The 17,595-nt window shown below is 42.7% G+C and overlaps 1 protein-coding gene and 1 long non-coding RNA gene across 2 annotated transcripts; both read left to right on the forward strand.

Annotated features, from left to right (window-relative positions):
- The first annotated feature begins 246 nt into the window (after window positions 1–246).
- LOC124677064 (APO protein 4, mitochondrial-like) lies at window positions 247–2,395 on the forward strand. Its single transcript, XM_047213061.1, has 3 exons — window positions 247–278; window positions 459–735; window positions 1,117–2,395. Exons 2-3 carry the CDS (start codon window positions 479–481, stop codon window positions 1,856–1,858), a joined length of 999 nt encoding a protein of 332 aa, XP_047069017.1. The 5' UTR covers window positions 247–278; window positions 459–478; the 3' UTR covers window positions 1,859–2,395.
- Window positions 2,396–6,945: 4,550 nt separating this feature from the next.
- Window positions 6,946–8,980, forward strand: LOC124677544. Its single transcript, XR_006994096.1, has 4 exons — window positions 6,946–6,976; window positions 7,145–7,216; window positions 7,407–7,476; window positions 8,812–8,980. It is a non-coding gene; the product is annotated as an uncharacterized LOC124677544 (long non-coding RNA).
- The last annotated feature ends 8,615 nt before the right edge of the window (window positions 8,981–17,595 follow it).

The following is a 17,595-nucleotide window of genomic DNA, read 5'->3' on the forward strand; positions in this document are numbered from 1 at the left end:
CCTCCCCTCCCCTCCCCTCCGCACTCTCGCCGCCCAGCGCCGACGTCGCCCTCGGCCGCTCGCCAGCGCCCCGGGCGTCCTCGGAGCCGAGGCCTGCGGCGGGGGCCTGTCAGATCGACCGGCCGCGGCGCCGCCACCTGGCGGAAGGAGACCGTCACTCCGTCGATCGGTTGCGCCTCCCTCATCCTCTCCCTGCGACGCTCCCTCTGCATCGTCGCTCCCTCCCACCGACTGCAGCGACGCAAGCGAGCGCAACGAGACCGGCGGCCTGGGGCAAGGTAAAGTATCCCCCTTGCCTCATTTTCCTTACCCATTTTCTGAAGAAGCGAGCGCAGGCAGTCCTGTTTAGGAGAAGTTCTGAGGCAAAGCAAACTCAGAAGAAATCTCGCATCTCCTTCTACTAACACAACGGATGCTTCTTTCTCGCACGCACTCATGTCAACAATGTGAACTTGCAGGCTTTGATCTGCGTGCTGCAATGGCGTTTATGGGCCGGATAGCTGGCGCCCAACTCTGCTCGGAGCTCTGCGGCTCACTCGTAAATCTGAGGACGTACTCATCCAGGGTGGACTGGAAGCAGCTGAGGCCACTGATTCTCAGGAGGATTAAGAACCGGTCCAAGGATTATCCGGTCAGGCGAATGATCCCGGTGGCCCAGGAGGTGGTCCGGGCCAGAGAGATCCTCACCCAAGGCGTCTCCATCCTGCTCAGAGCTGTTCCTGTGCATTCATGCAAGTAAGGCCAAGCAATGTGAAATTGTTCAGTTCTTGTCTTGATTATAGAGTGGGACAATCAATTTGGTGTTCTAGTTTGCTGCTGAAATAAGCTTCTTTTGTAGTAGATCATCTTCCATATAGGTATGCCAAAACGGCCGAAGAAATGGCCAAACAGTTAAATAAACATAGGTAGAAAATTGGTTATCATAGGATAGTGGTGTTATTGTGCTCCTAATGCAGTTGCCATATATGCCTTTTTAATATGAGCGAATTTCAGCTACTCAAACAGTTCTCTTCAATGTACATTGTTTGATCTCAATAGTGTGAACCTTCTGCACTATTCAGTTTCTATCTGTGTTGTCGTTCTAATTAGTGCTTCACGTGTTTATTCATGATGAAGGTTTTGTCCTGAAATTCACGTTGGAGCAATGGCACATCAGATGAAAACATGCTACGGTTTCAAACGTATGATCAAGGATCAACCTCACAAATGGGTTCCAGGCGGCTTGAATAACATCCTTGTCCCTGTTGAGGCATTCCATCTTGAAAACATGTTCCAGGATGAGATAAAGCATGACCAGAGGTTTGACTACAATCGTGTCCCAGCTGTACTCGAGCTCTGCCATCAGGCAGGTGCAGAGATACCTGATGGAGTTCTGTATGGACGTGATCAGCTATTTGTGGCAACTGAAGATAACAACCAAAATCCTGCTCCTTTGCTACCTGATGAACTTAGATTGATAGGTCAGAGAACACTGGAAGCATGGGAAAGGCTCAGATTAGGTGTGACAAAACTCCTATTGGTCTACCCTTCCAAAGTGTGTGAGAACTGCTCTGAAGTGCATGTTGGGCTATCAGGGCACAAAGCAAGGATGTGTGGAGTATTTAAGTTTGAGGGCTGGCGGGGAAAACACAAATGGAAGAAGGCTGAAGTGGATGACCTAGTACCCCAAAAGATTGTGTGGCATCAGCGGCCTCATGACCCTCCAGTTCTGGTGAACAGTGGACGGGATTATTATGGTCATGCGCCTGCTGTTGTGGAGCTTTGTGTGCAAGTGGGTGCAAGAGCGTTACCGCGATACAATTGCATGATGAAAGAGCATGGCTTAGCAGCACCTATTCAAATGGACCAGACTACGTAAGAAGTTGATGGGTTGCTTAGTTAGATCTGCCATGATGACGATGTTAGAACTGTACATATCAGACAACAAGTGACCCTTTTGGATGTGGATCAAATCTAAGTTCACAAAGATTGTACTTTAGCGGAATTCATGTTGATCAATGAGGCAGATAGTAATCCACTTTGAAGATTATTTCTGTTATCGGAACAGGAGGTTAGAACATAAGCATAGTTCATTGTTACTATTTATCTTAGATTCCTCGATGATATCAGGCAATTTCTTTCAGTGGGCAATTATCTGCACTGTAAATTAACCAGAGCAGATTATTTTGAGGCCCTTAGTTATGCCGGTTCATTTGGTGAAACAGAGGGATGGGCAGTTTTGTTATGAGCAAGCTATGCAAAGGGAGCATAATTTGTCATACGTTTTGTAACATCAAGTGTTATCATAGTTTTTGTGGATACCCTTTTTCCAAGGGGATTACTGGATTGTTGTTCACATAACATAGATGTTATACCTCTATTATTTTGTAATAGCCTTATCAGCATTTTTGTTATAAGAAAGCTTTGCAGGGGGAGTTCACTTAGTGCAAGTTTGTATTCCTTGTGAACAACAAAAATAATTTATATGCCATGACATTCTGTATTAAAATTTTCTGCCATCGCAAAGCACTATTTCTTGAGGTGTAGTTTGTACACACATAGGTCAGGAGCAGCAGCGCTGAATAGCAGCTGCAGGAGTGGGAGCTGCTGCCGGCGGTCGTGAGGAGAATCACATCCATCCACCTCTGCGGATTCTTTGTCCCTGAAGATGCCGGCCAGCAAGGCATTGACATGCCCCTCCGCCTCTACTTTGTCAGGCAGGTACATGCTTTCTCTCTTGCTCTCTGTCTCTCTTAATCTCTCTCTCTCTCTCTCTCTCACACACACACACACACACACACACACACACACAGCAACCTTGCTCTGCAGGGAGGAGCACGGACTGTGCAATCTCCTCAAGGTGAACTGCTCCTCTCCCTCCTCGAGGTTGAAGTAAAAGTGGTTCCGAACTCCCCCTCTTTGTTTTAACCCCTGGAATATCTCATCTTTGTTTGTACAGATCCGTTCTATCTTTGCATAGAAGGTGTTTGATGAAAATCCTAGATAAGATTAGTGTGTATTTATGCTCCATCTAGCTGTTTGTAAACCATAATGCTAATTATTTCAGAAGTCATCTCATAACCATAAAGCCAATATCGTTAAGAATGAACTTACTGAGATATTCTCTTGAGCCTGCTTTTCTTTGCTATGATATTATGTGGTTTAGGTGGTGAACTTGTATTTTATGTAACTGATTGAACCTACTACGGCTACGTTTTACGTACTACTGGTTATCCTTTACTTCATAGTTTCCATTATATGTAAAACTGATTGTCCATTTAATAGTAAATAGAGTTATTTTACTTGTAAGTAATCTGACGAAGACAGTGCACATAAGGGAAAGGCAGGGGAAATGTGCAACGAGTTTTTGCTGCTTTGTGAAAAAGAGATCCACCATTATTCTAAACTTTCTTTTTTAATGCGTCGTCTTCTTTGAGGAAAAACAGAAGATTCATGGAGCGATGCATGGAGATTCATGATGGCCTTGTTCATGTGAAAGGTAACCCCCACACCTCTGAACATCGTTTATTCAGTTACCGATGCGGGTACCTAGAATTCAATCATCTGGATTCCTCTTATTTGGATTGTCGCTATGGTATTTGATACTACTACTGTTCTGACTCCGTCTTAACTTTGACAACATTTTGAGTTATTGATGTTGGTCTTTGAGCTGCAATTATCATTTTCAGGCCTCAGAAAAGTGGAGTCACTTAATATGAGACTAGTAGTTGGGCCGCCCCTTGGGGCGGCTCCTAACAGGTCAGATGCGTCCCAATAGTTCCACCCAACATCCATCTGAAGAAAACAACATCGCTCTTCGACACATTCTGCAATGCAAGATAATTTAAAGCAAACTGCCAAACTTAGGGTTGATTGTACTCGCTCCGGTCGGATTTAATCGACGCGGAGGGAGACCTATCCATGCTTATATTAGGGAGGGATGGTGTCGATTAATTAAGTCCAGAGGTAGTATTTCCTAACTATTTTTGCATCGATGCCTTAGCAGTTAGCACTTCACCAGGCAGCCAGGTCGCACAACATTACTACACAAGAATCAGATAATGAACTAAATGAATCACTGCTCTACATATACAATAATAAATACAACTTGAAACAAATGCTAATGCTAACAGAAAACGCGGAAAAAGAAGGTAATCTGCTGCACACCCAAACATGCTGAGCAGAACCATTTCAGTGATATTCTGATGTCAGCTAGAAGGGAAAGAAATACAAGGGGGCCATCCAAAGTTGGTTCAGCTCTAGCTCGTTTGTTCGAAAACCGAACTTCCGAAGGCCTGAATCATTCTAAGGTAATATCTCACTCCCATCTAGAGTGTCTCAGGCCTCCTTATGTTCATATTTGTTTCTCAGGTACCACTGTTTTCATCCTAGCTGTTCTCGCAGCCTTGCTGTGGAATGTTGTTTTGCTCAGGCTGTGCATATCTGTGAAGAACAAAGATGACGAAAGGTCCTGACATAAGGCAAAGATGCTGCAGTCAGCGCTGCCCATGGTACCCATGATTCATGAACCTACTGCAGTAAATGGAAAAAAAACTTAAATCGTAAAGAATAGTTTGGTATCCTTACCAGTTCATATATTTGCAAGATTATTGTGTACTCCCTCTGTTCCAAATTAGTGGACTCAGATTTATCTAGATTTGCACTTATCTAGAGGCGTTTTAGTGTGTAGATGGATGTGAATCTAGACGAATCTTCGGTAACTAATGTGGAATGGAGGGAGTATTAAGTACCAACATTGTAAGATGGATGGGCTGATGCAGTTTGACTGTCTACTTGCGAAGTATGATATATGTACAAGACCTAGAGCAGTATTCACGCTAGAGGAGCTAGGATCACGACACTGATCACGGATCAGATACGGTCACAAGGTGCAAGAGAAAAGCATGAGTTAACTTACTTGGGACAGGAGACAAATATGAGAGTGATGTTTGTCTTGGGCACAACGGGTTCACAAAGAATCTGAAGGGAGAGCTCCAACGCAAATGATGTGAAATACTAATGAGATAAATCATATAGCCACATTCTTATATTTTCTAACTGCACATTATCTTTTTTACAAACCACACGGAACAAATTGATCCAGAACCAGAAAGATTTTTGTCGTCCTTTTGATAACCTGAAATACATCTCAATGTGAATTAACAAAGCATTTGTCACTCGTTTGCAAGCACAAAATCTTCCCCTGATGCACAACAACATGACATAACAGGCATATCACCCTCACTAATATTAGTTTGGGAAATTCAAGGAGGCATAATAATAAAACTAAATGAACAATTGCAATTTCAACCCCATGTGTTGAAGGATAATTATGACACATTATATCACAAAAAGCTTGCAATTAGTGTACAACTGTACATGCATTCACATAGGACAGGGAGAAGCTCCATTACCGCTTCTAATTTTTGAAACCTATAATCCCTGCAAGCAAACCAAAAAACAACCCAAAAGGGTAAAATACCATCAGTCCAAGTCACACTGAACTCCGAGGAATCAAAATTGCAAGATATTTTATATTTCCCATGTCTATAGTAAAGAGCATATATCTAACACTATAGTTAGTAGCTTACCATGTCTGTTTTGCACTTGTGTCAGATTCGAATTTCAAAAACCTCCTTTAATTACCATCAGAAAACTCTTGTAGAGATGAATACAAATTTTAACAAATGATGTCAACTGTCTAAGAGATATGAAAGTTGTACTTATTCAAATAGTTTGGCAACAGAAATGAGAAGTTTAAGACCTGAGATATTATATCTTGAAAGTCCAACATGTCCCTTTGATTTTAGGAAGCTCAACCAAATGGAATGATGTAGCAGCCTCAAATTCCTGCAAAAGATATCCAAACGAATATTAGAATGTCCAGTTCCACTTTCCAGCATACATATACAGAAACATTTATGGTCAATACTCATGTTTACTGTACCACAGACCATATAACATCAAAAGGCAAGAACGAACTTGATTCTGTTCACCGGGGAAAAAACACATTCTTTTTCACCGAACTCTTTCTCTTAACTTCCTAGATCTGACCAAAGCCAGATGGACTACAAATTTATAGTTAAATGGAGCTCAATTCAGAAGAAAAAAAATTAATAGGTACATAACAAAGAACAAATATCACATAGCTAAATCTTCCATGTCAGCCTGCTTGGAATTTCATCAAGCACACAGTAAAATGAGAAGTTAAGGGGATTAAATCAAAAGAGAGGATAGGAAAAGGAAAATAAAGAGGAAGAGATTGGTGTGGGTACCTGGGAAAGATGCAAATCCGGCAACATCGGGTGGAGCCGAGGTCACATCAGATCAGGCGTTTCATCTTAGCCTTTGGCTGCAGCAGCCCCCCTGCATCTAGAACTAATGAGCGGACCCAAACAACAGCGCTAGCTCGAAAACGGGGGAGGCGAAAAGGGGAGAAGGGCGGGGCTCAGCTCACCTCGGCTTAACATCCTAATCCATCCCTATTTTTGCAGTGATGACTTCTCTGATGGCTTCTCGTGCTCCTCTTCAGCACTGACGAGGAAGATGCGAGAGTAGCAATGGCAGCAGGGTTGCTGTGCTCCTCCATTTGAGCAACGAAGAAGGGTGGAGTGGAGGAGGCTGATCTCGGCCGGCTGCAGTGAGCGACGAAAAGGAGCTGGAGATGGAGGCCGCCGCCGCTTCCGCGCGTGTGCTTCTCCTTGCCAGCCGCCGTTCCCAGCAGCCGGCTGCCCGTTGGTCGTGCTATTCCTGGTAGCCGCCGCGAGCAAGAGTGGGTTAGGGTTTGGGAGGGAGAGGGTGGGGGCGAGAGCCGGGTTTCTTTACCTCGCTAGCGCGCAGTACAATTGCAGTACAAGTCGACGATTCCCATTTTTTCGCCTAGAGCCAGCGCGCCAGGGGGGTCGTGGATAGCTCCAGAAGCTCGCTAGGGGTCACGCACTTGCTTGTTCTCAATATTGTAACTACATCACGGATTCAGATATCAAATATTTATAAGGTAGCAGCACAACTTTTTTTCCTGATATTATCTTCTTTGGTATATCATACAGTGTGCGTCAGACTTATAAACATTCTCTGAATATGATGGAACTTTGAACAGCAGATATAAGGAACCTATACAACATATCCTGTTCCTCAAATCTGAACAGCACTTCTCTTTCTTCAGATCTCACAAATTTGAAGGATCTGCAGTAGTTTTCTTGTAGAATTACAGATCTGGGTGTTTCTTACTTCAGAGGTAAACAATGACTATAGCCTGCCTCTTTCTTTGTTAGATGTTGGTGCTTTATTTTGAGGTGGTTGGATGATCCAAGCACCAGTCGTGCATTTTGGTGTTTTATGGTCTACTCATGATCTCTATGTAACTGTTTGACGTATATCTGATCCACAGCTTCTCATGGTTTATATTTATCATCTGTTTTATGTAGGCTTGTCTAAGTTAACTCAGCTAAACCTGTAGCTGTCCAGTGACTGCTGCTTGTTTAGAGGCTATCTCAGGTCTTGCAACTTCCCTAATCCCTAATAAGGGTTTACCTAGATCCACTGGGCTTGCTTGCTTCGTTAGCTGAGACTTGTGGTCTTTTGGTTTGTTAACTTGTCAAATATTTGGTAGAATTTTTTTTTTTTGGGTGTGTTTCACTAGATTTTTGTACTCTTAACGCAAGAAGATTCTTGAGCATAATTACATGAAATTATACTGAAAAATGTCCAGTTATGTACAATTTCTTCCAAAGTTATGTTTAGCCTTAAGGGGCCTGTTTGGATTTCAGAATTGAACTAGTTACCAAAAAAACTTTACCAAGAACACTATTCTTCCAAACAGCTTCTAACTGTTTATCGTTTGCTCTGTCCATTGTACATGAGGTCTCCTTATAGTGCAGAGTTTTTTTTTTTTTTTTTGACAAAGATTATAGTGCAGAGTTAAAAAAGTTTAAAATAGCCGGCTATAGCCCGGCTATAGCCGGCTATAGCTGGCCGGAGGGATCTGCCGCTACAGCTATGCCCTTCAAAGGCTAAGACGGGATAATCCGCTATTAGCCTCAAAAACCCGCTATTAGCCCCAAAAACAGGTAAAAAAAATAGCCGCTAAGGCTATAATGCTGTAAATATAGTTGGAAAGAAAAGGAAAAAAGGAAAACTGAAAATTGTTGCTACTTATAATGTTGTAATATGTGGACCGAACTGTGTCTTATTCATAGCTTTTTATGTAACCGTGCTAATATGTTATGCCTAATGCCAATAAATTATCAAATTTGTGAATTGTTGATAGAGATATATATGAATTTTGATTTTTCCCATGAATTAGCAAAACCGCTAAATGGATGATTTAGCCGCTATAGCTCGGCTATAGCCTTTCATAGCTGCCAGAAATGCTGCCGCTATTTCCAATAGCCGGCTATTTTAAACTATAAATGCCATCTGAAAATAACAAGTCAGGTGTTTCTCATCTGAAAATGGATTCAGATCAGGTCTTTTCTATATCCACGTAAACTGCTTTGTCTTCCATTTTTCTTTGTTTTCTTCGAGGTGCCCAAATCTTAGGTGATCATTGGATTTAAATTGAACAAGCAAGAAATGGTTTATTAGATATATTTCTATGGTCTTGCTAATAGTCATAAGCAAAGTTGTGATGCCATCTTGGACTTCTTCAAATCTTGATCTACTATTTCTTCTACTTGAGGGATTCTGAATTCGTTACCACTAATTATTGTTCTTTCCAATGCGTCCATAGTTCCATCATTTGAGTTTGATGTTTCATGGAAAATCGAACATGTATTTTGCTTATTTGTTAAAGTAGTCAAACGGTTACGATCTTCTGTCTTTGTTTAGCAGGAGATGGTGTGGCAAGAAAGGGAGATTGCTGGCTGCTGCTCAGCTCCATATCAGGTGGAGCGCAAGAAGATCTTTCCTCGTGTGGATAAGGCTGCGTTGATCCCTGTTTTATTTGGCTCAGTACAGCAGAGTATGTACCGCCATTGCCTCTTCCTTTTCAGCCATCCATTGAAATGTCATATTGTATTGCAATCCAGATGTGAAGAGGTAGCTCTCGGAGGTCTGCAACAAGGACATGCCAGATAATTTCTGCTGATCTTACAAAAGGTATCTATGAACAATTAACCCATTCCTGTGAATGCTTTTATATTAATAGTTTCTTCTCTATGAGAGGTTTATAGGCCCTTAATTAGCTGTTGACGATAGCTTTTTTACCCCTGAAACCCATATGTAGGCAGTCTTTTAGTTGAATCCCCACCAGTTTATTTTCAGTGATCAGTGTACAACTGACCAAGTTTTATGTTTATGTCTGAAGATTTTGATTCACATTTTCCTGCATCTTTTGCTTCCTTTCCTATCTTAATCTTATGATCTCCTGAATATGCCAAATGCTCCTAGAATCGCATCCCTATAAAATGTTTTTTTAATGGTGCTCCATATAAGTTTCTTTCCACTAGAGATGTGTCCACTGAGAGTGGAGCACACACTAAGATGTATTTATTTGCAAAGCTAATTCTCTAGTTCATGCTTTGCTTGTGTGTCTATTGTACATATTGCAGTTATAGACCAGTTCTATGAATCCATTTTTTTTTTATCTTGGCAATGCCCACTTTTCTGTACAGGCCATGGTTGATCTCTCGTGATGAAAGGTAAAATTGTGTTTTCCAATCAGTATAAAATTTTCATTTATATGCGAGAGCTTCATTCTTCTCTAGAATCGATTCAAGCTATCATATGCATCTTATGCCCAACAGCTAAATGTATTTTTGCAATTTACCTAGAATGAGCTCGTGTATGCTCTGTGATGTGATTGCAGGTGCAGATTGATCTGAATAAAGAAGTAACTATTTATGGATGAAGGGTGGGCATGATCAGATGGTAGGTTGTTTTCTTCGAGGTTGCCTTCCATTATAGGGAGCAAATCAGGTGGTTAATTGTTATATATGTGGATGCCATACCCTGTTCTATCTTTGATAGAGCTTTGTTAGTTTTTGAGCTGGGGATTGTTTTTAACCAAATCTTAAAATTAGGAAGCTGACAAAAAATAGCTCATTTTTACCTCAGTTGAAGCGATGCAACTGTTTTAATTTGTATGAACTACCAACATGCAGAGAGCAATTGTATTTATTTCGTATTTCTTATGACCCCTTTCTCTTTATTGTAATTTAGGATGGCATATGGACGTTTTTGTCTCTGACGCCGTTTTATTTTCTCCTATTCTCTTACCTTCAGTTTCAGTTTTCTATTCTGTTTAATTAGAAAACACACCAGGTCTTACCCTACCAGCTAATTAGCTCATCTAAGATATTGGTCAAGTAAATGTGTGGATGCTAAAGAAAATGAATTATTTTTTGGCCAATTTGTGTGTATGTCTTACAGATGATTTTCATGTTTAAATAGTAAAACGAGAAAGAACTATTGTTTGCCGTCAAGTTCTTCTACAGGTAGGATTTCTGAAATAGATTGGCTCATGAACTAGCCTATTATTCCCTTTATCTTGGGTTTTATTTCTATAACTCATTGTTTACCAGTGAACTTCTTATAATTTGACCAGCTGGCTTCTAACAAATCCATTATGAAATGTGTTTCTCCATCTTTGTTTACTTCCTTTCTTGCCAAGGACACATGAAAATTCTGCAATCTTGATATATCCCCAAGCTGGCCAGCAATAAAAGCTGGACCATAGCCTCATTACATAATGTTCTTACGCTTGTCAACTTTTGTGTGACACATACTGATCGGTAGCTGATGTGGTTTCAGGTTTGTAGCGCTAAAACATTCTATGGTGAAGACTATCAGTGATAACACCACGGTGACGTAGTTTGGAATAGTCTTCTTATTAACTTTTAAGACTTGGGCTTTAGGCTTAAACATGGAGGTGCCATCCTAGAAAAAAGCATTTGGAGAAAATGAGGAAAAAAAATACTTCTTTTAGATGTACAACCAAGGTACATAATCGTGATTTTTTGCATGATAATCACGATTTTATCTATTAGGTCTACTGTAATATATTCCCCTATTTTCCTGATTGTGTATAAGCCTTAGGTACCCCGTTTCCGATTTCGTGTGCTTTATCTTAAATTCATCCTATCAACTTTGTTTTGTAAAACCTAAGAAACAATAAACACATTTCATTTGCCACATAATTTTTTATCTCCGTCATACAAATTGTGCATCGGCATGAGTTTCACAGGTTTGTGTGCAAGTATGCCTTTTCTGTTATTATTAAAAGAAAACATACTTTGATTTACATATATATCTATCTTTCTTTTGAAAAAAACAAGGCAAAAACCAAATGAATTCAGGCTACTGCAAGAACATTAGAACACTATAATCAGAGTACATGAAGTAAATTTTCAGAATGTTTTCACTGAATAGAACATTAGAACACTATAATCAGAGTGTGTTGTTGTATTTTGTTCTGCTTTAGGGTTACTTGCAATGGCAGGGCCGGCCTAAAAAGTTGAGCGTATTGTGAATCCCAAAGCTTTCATAAGCCCAGCCCAGCCCAGACCAAAGCCGCCACCTCCCATTCCTCTTCTTCCCGACAAATCCTAATCAGCTGAGCTCAGCATTCGCCGGCGACCATGGCGGGGCTCCCAAGAACAGGACCGACGCCGCTAGGCCTCGGCATCCCGGAGGAGATCTTCGGCCTCGAGATCCTCGTGCGCCTGCCCTCCAAGGACCTCGTGCGCTGCCGCGCCGTCTGCCGCGCCTGGCGCCGCGTCGCCTCCGCCCGCGACCTCCTCCTGGCACACCACCGCCGCCAGCCCTCCCTCCCCATCGTCCTCCTCTCCAACAACCACAGCTCATCGGCTCCCGACCTCCACGCCTTCGACCACCGCACCGCCGCCGGCGGCGGCGGCGAGGCCCGACTCCAGCTTGTCGCCCGGGCTAACGACGGCTCTGACGCCGTCGGCGTGGAGGCGACCTGCGACGGCCTCCTCCTCCTCTCGGTCTGTAACTTCTACCCTTTTGTCCAGCGCGACTTCATCTGCAACCCGACCACGCGCCAGATTGGCCGCGTCCCGGAGATACACGGCTTCTTGGCCACGGGGCTGTACCGCCATCCTCCCACCGGCGAGTATCGCCTGCTACTGCACACCAAGTCCGAGGACCTGCTGCACAAAGATCCCTTCTACGTTTTCGCGCTGGGCTGCAGCCAGCCGCTGCCGAGGTGCATCGGGCGTACGCCGGAGCTGTCAGGCTTCTTCTGCGCCCCTGTCGTGGTCCGAGGCAACCTGCATTGGAGCTGGTGGCCGGTCCCCGTGAAGGACCACGCTCTCCGTCGGATAACCGTGTTCGACACCACCACCGAGTCGTTCTGTCTGATGCGCTCTCCGATGGCTCACAAAGGCAGAGCATATCTGTACGAGGCGGATCATGGCACCCTTGGAACATACGGCTGGAACGACAGCAAGACCGCCATCGATATCTGGGTGCTGCACGACTACGACAGCGAGGCCTGGTCGCGTAAATACCATGTCAAACTCCCCAAACTCCCGGTGGCAGAAATCGGGGGGCTTGAGAGTCGCCAGGCGACGGTTATACGTGACGGGAGGGACGTGTTTGTCCTCTACAGCTCTGGGCAAGCGCTGTTTCTCGTCGACACCAAGGGGACTTTGCTGGCAAGTTCGCAGCTGGATGGCTGTACCATCTTTCTCTTTACGCAAAGGATCAAGGAAAGCCTTGTTCGGCATAGCTTTTTCTCGGTGCTGCAGGGTGCTTCCGATGACTGCTCTTCAATAATCTCATGGCCAGAGGGAGGTGTTTAGTGATGAAGTTTGTGCCCTCAACTACCCCTTTCTTGATGTAGTATGAATTATGTTTGTCAACTGCTTAGCTGAATTGATGGTTGCGAGAGTTCTTATGCTGTGGAAAAGTTGTGACTGTTATCTGAAAGCATTCTCCATTTTCTCTCAACAAATTCTACTCATCTCTAGAGCTATTGCATAGAGCCAGTACGGGCGCATGTGTGCAATACTCTGAAGTAGATACTTGTTGATGTTGTTGATACTTGTTGACTTTTCTCTTATGCCATCGCTAGAAATATTGTACTGTAGATGATATAAATGTTTTCTTGGACTTCAGAAGCTATGTTGCTCTTCAATCTCATGTCCGGAGAGAGGTGTCTAGTCCTTGTTGCTGTTGCTGCCGCTCTAGTGTTCTTGCTCTAGTTTCTCTATGAACTGTGATAACAACAGTGCTCTCTGCATACAATTTTGGATACTTTTTCCCATTTTACAAACAGTGTTACTTTTATTCAGGCTTTTGAGTAAATTATCTTGTTGATGATGCAATTGGGCACAAGCTGTTTCTTCTTGACACCGAAGGGACATTGCTGGCAAGTTCGCAGCTGGATGGCTATACCATCTTCCCATCTACGCAAAGGATCAAGGAAAGGCTTGTTTGGCATAGCTTCTTTTTGGCGCTGCAGGGTGCTTCCGATGATTGCTCTTCAATCTCATGGCCTGAGAGAGGTGTCTAGTTAGTCCTTGTTGTTGTTTCTGCTCCAGTGTTCTTGCCCTAGCGTCTCCATGAACTGAATGAAGTTTATTGTACACTCAAAATTAATACTCTTTTGTTTATGTAGTATGAATTATGTTTGCTGATTACTTATTAGCTCAATTGATGGTTGCAAGAGGTGTTATGCTGCAGAAAAGTTGTGACAGTTATCATTTGGAAGCATTCTCTACTTTCTCTCAAACATATAAGAAATATGCGAATTCTACTCATATCAAGAGCAATTGAGTAGAGCCAGTACTGCGCTTGTGTGCAAAATTTTGGACTTGTTCTTTTATGCCTTTGCTAGACGATTTTAGATGATCCGGTATGGCTTATGCTTATGTTTTCTTGGACTTTAGAATCTATATTGCATCTATTATTTTTGTGGTATTCTAAACACATGGACATGCTTCAGTTCTCTTCGCATAAAAGAGTCCTATCTTTGTTCTGTTATCAAGTATACCATTTTGTTTCTTTAGGTATAGAAAATAACCTCACTGATATCTTTATATACTAAGAGACAAGGCAAGTTGCTGGAGAATTCTCATTGTAATGGCGATAGTCTCTTAACGTATAAAGGTTGATCCTGATAAAGCCTCTTTCACCCCTGCAGGGTGTTCTGAATGCTTGGTCTTTCACTTGAAGACTCTAGAGTTATTTGGTTGATGCTTCCTTAGAAACCTTGCTGCTCTGTTGTGCTTCTCAGCTTCTGCATTATTATGCATTTATCATCTTTCCGGCTACACAAAGGATCAAGGAAAACCTTGTTCCGCATAGCTTCTTTTCTGCGCTGCAGGGTGCTTCGGATGATTGCTCTTTCATCTCATGGCTGGAGAGATGTGTTTAATCCTTGTTGTTGCTGCTGCTCTAGTGTTTTCGCGCTAGCGTCTCTATGAACTGGATGAAGTTTGTGCCCTGAAATACTCTCCTGTTGATGTATGGATTATGTTTGCAGACTGCTTAGCTGAATTGATGGTGCTTCTCAGCTTCTGCATTATATACAGTGAAAACTAGTATATGCTCACAAGTTCTCATTTGCCCTTGTATTGTGCATGTAAACTATTGAAGATAGGGTTATAATCAAGAAGCTATAAATGATATTATGAGCGTAACAGTTAGATTATTTGTTTGTTCCCAATGTATGAGAGACCCCGGCATTGCAAAGTCGATAAACTGTGCATACATGCTTGCTGATGTGCTGGGTTCTGAATGTTTAACTGTCTTTTTATTATTGAAATCTTATCAACACATGTAAAGGCTACGGTATGCTTCTCAAATGCTTGATGAACCAGTCACATTTAAGCCATCTATTCAGTGAAGGCTCACATGCATACTAGGAGATTATAACGTATATCTTCTTTGAAGTGGTTATAATGTGCATGATATTGTTATCAACTTGGCGGCAATGTTTAGCATGTCTGATTTTTTATGGGAAAAAGCTGTGCAACTTCAGCATAATGTAAAGTCTGAACATATTTGTGCTGAGTCCAACATTGCCCTAACGGCACCTAAGCGTTATGCTATCTTACCTGAATAAGATTTTTTCTTTTTTTTTTGCACAAGAGATGGCGCCCAGGGGGTGCCTAAATTTTATTCAGCTCATATGCAATTTACAGAATGGATTACAATGCCCTGAGTATAGAAATAATTTAGACTAGAGGAAGTAGGGCAAGATCCTGATCTAGTGTGAGCTGAATTAGTACAACTAAAAATAGGCAAAGACTGAACTTGTCTTATAGCCTGTTTTGCACAGTCATGAGCAATACCATTGAGATCTCTACTGATATGATACACTTTTGCTTGCAGATTTTTTTGATTCCCTATGGTACTTTGCTATTTGATCTCGAAGTTCCCATGGCACTCTTTTATCTGAAATATTTGCAGCCGCTGCAGCTCTTGAGAGGGTGAGATTATCTGTTAGTAAGGTGATATTGTGAATCTGCAACTTTTGAGCAATCTGGGTTGCTAGATTGAGTCCCATAGCTTCCGCAAGAAGAGGAGATTTTGCTATTGTTGTAGTTGAAGCTTGTATGCAATTTTTTTCTTGATATTTCTGTCTTTGTAGTCTTTATATGTCACAGTAGACTACAAGGCCCGTGGAGATTGCTCCCTGTGAACCTGGGATATTTTTAGATTTCCAAGCAGCATCAGTGTATATTTTACTACCTGCAATGTGAAGATCTGTCTTCAATGTTTCTCCCTGCATGATTTTGTCCTGATCATCTTTTGTGCGAAGGTTATTGTGAAGAGATACCTGCACAACATTTAGCATTTCCAAATTATGGTTAATAGCATTTGCTATATGTTGTATCTTCCTGGGATGGATGTCCTTGTTATTAAAGAGGTAATTATTTCTGGATTTCCAAATGCACCACAAGAAAGAGAGAATATTTTCAATAGAACCATGCGGATGATTCATATCAACAAGTTTTCGAAAAATAAGAGTTATAGAATCTTGTATGGTAATTAGTTCATCAATTTTTATATACCAGGGATTTGAAAACCAAGCAGCTCTAGCATGGGGATAAAGAAAGAAAAGATGCACATCAGATTCCTCAGTGCCACACCTGCAACAAAGCTTACTTTTTTTTTGAGTATTTCCCAGCTCTGGCACCTGTTGGCATCGATTTCCTGAGAATTGTCCAACCAAAAGTGTGAATTCTAGGAGGCATTTTTTTTGTTTTTCCAAATCATGTTGAGAAGTTGAGCTGTTTGTATTGGTAAGCAGAATCCAACTGAGATTCCATACTACCAAGTCGGCCAATTTACAGATAATATTGGGAAGGTAAGATTGCTGGTCAGGTTTCATAAGATATGTAAATTGTATCACTCCTTTGTATTGGGCTGTGACCAGCTGCTGCCGATGTGCATCGGGTCTCTGCCTGACCTGGCTTGCTAATTCACCATAACCTGCCCCGGTCCGTGTTAATTTGCGTTGCACTTTGGACGGTGCAAGGGAAGATTCAGACAAGAGCGCAAAAACAAACACTACTAATAGCAGTGATAAGCAAATAGTTACATTCAGCAACTCAAAAAAAAAAAAAGACACCACCAATGCTTCAACTAGGTGCCAACATAAAAGTTCAGCAGAATTTATGTTTATGGTAAACTGATATTGTAGCTGCGCATGACTTTAAGGCCATCATTCAGCATTTGAACTCTGCCATCCTCCCGCACTTGCACATTTCTGAGCTGCCTATAATTTCTTTCTTTCTCCACTGCTCCCACCCCACCTCTCTCCGTCTCGTCCCTCCAGATCCGGGTCGGCCGGCCCCTCCCCCTCCCTTCTCCGGCGTTCGCCTGCGTTGTGGTGCGGTGAGGGACCCCTCCCCTTGTACAGAAGTAGTATAGGTTTAGATCTAAGGTCTGTGTTCGGCTTTATGCTGGTGATTGGCGCTATGCCGGTCTGGAGATTCATCCTACCGTGTGCAAGCAGCGTCAGGAATCGGTTCAATCCTATCTCATGTTGGTGTCCATGGTGGACGCTGGTTGGGATTGGGTTGAGCCAAGTCTCCTTCAATAAGCTTGCAGGTTCTGGTGGAGATCAAGATCCGTTTGATGTGGTTCTAGAGAACCGTCGTGGTGGCGGGTTGAAGGACAAGCTGGCGGGATCTGGATCTTCGGGGAAGTTTCGATCTGCTGATCTGTGGAGCTCATACATGGCAGCAAAACCTGGCTGCCGTGATCTTCGGCCGGGGTGGCGGCCACTCCACATGCCGGTGCAGCTTCTGCGCGTGTGCGTCTGCAACCTCCTTCGGCGGAGGCCCCTCGTCCTCAAAACGGCGGTGCATGCCTTTCTCAGGCCAAGTGGTCTTGTCCCCGTCGCTGAGCAAGGTCGTCGTGATCTGAGGAGTTCCAGCGCGAGCGGTGATGGAGAAGACAAAGGACTTGATTGCATTTTTGCAAATCTATGTAAGGTCCTTCTTGCAAAAATTCAGGACCATGATATATTTCCTTTTTCTGTGGAGGTCTTTCATGTAAAATGCAACTTCACCGCTGTTGAATAGAGCAGTTCTGGGTCCTTCGGGACCCTTCACCGTTTAAAAAAAAAAAAAACTCTGCCATCCATTGTCACGGGACATCATAGCCCAGGATTTCAGCGGACTACTCTTTTTTACA

Source organism: Lolium rigidum, chromosome 7, assembly GCF_022539505.1.
Source record: "Lolium rigidum isolate FL_2022 chromosome 7, APGP_CSIRO_Lrig_0.1, whole genome shotgun sequence".
NCBI classification, from domain to species: domain Eukaryota; kingdom Viridiplantae; phylum Streptophyta; class Magnoliopsida; order Poales; family Poaceae; genus Lolium; species Lolium rigidum.

Coding starts and splice junctions, on each gene's coding strand:
- LOC124677064 (XM_047213061.1), top strand. CDS start 479: ATGGCGTTTATGGGCCGGATAGCTGGCGCCCAACTCTGCTCGGAGCTC. Junction 736..1,116: donor GTTCCTGTGCATTCATGCAA/GTAAGGCCAAGC, acceptor TTCATGATGAAG/GTTTTGTCCTGAAATTCACG.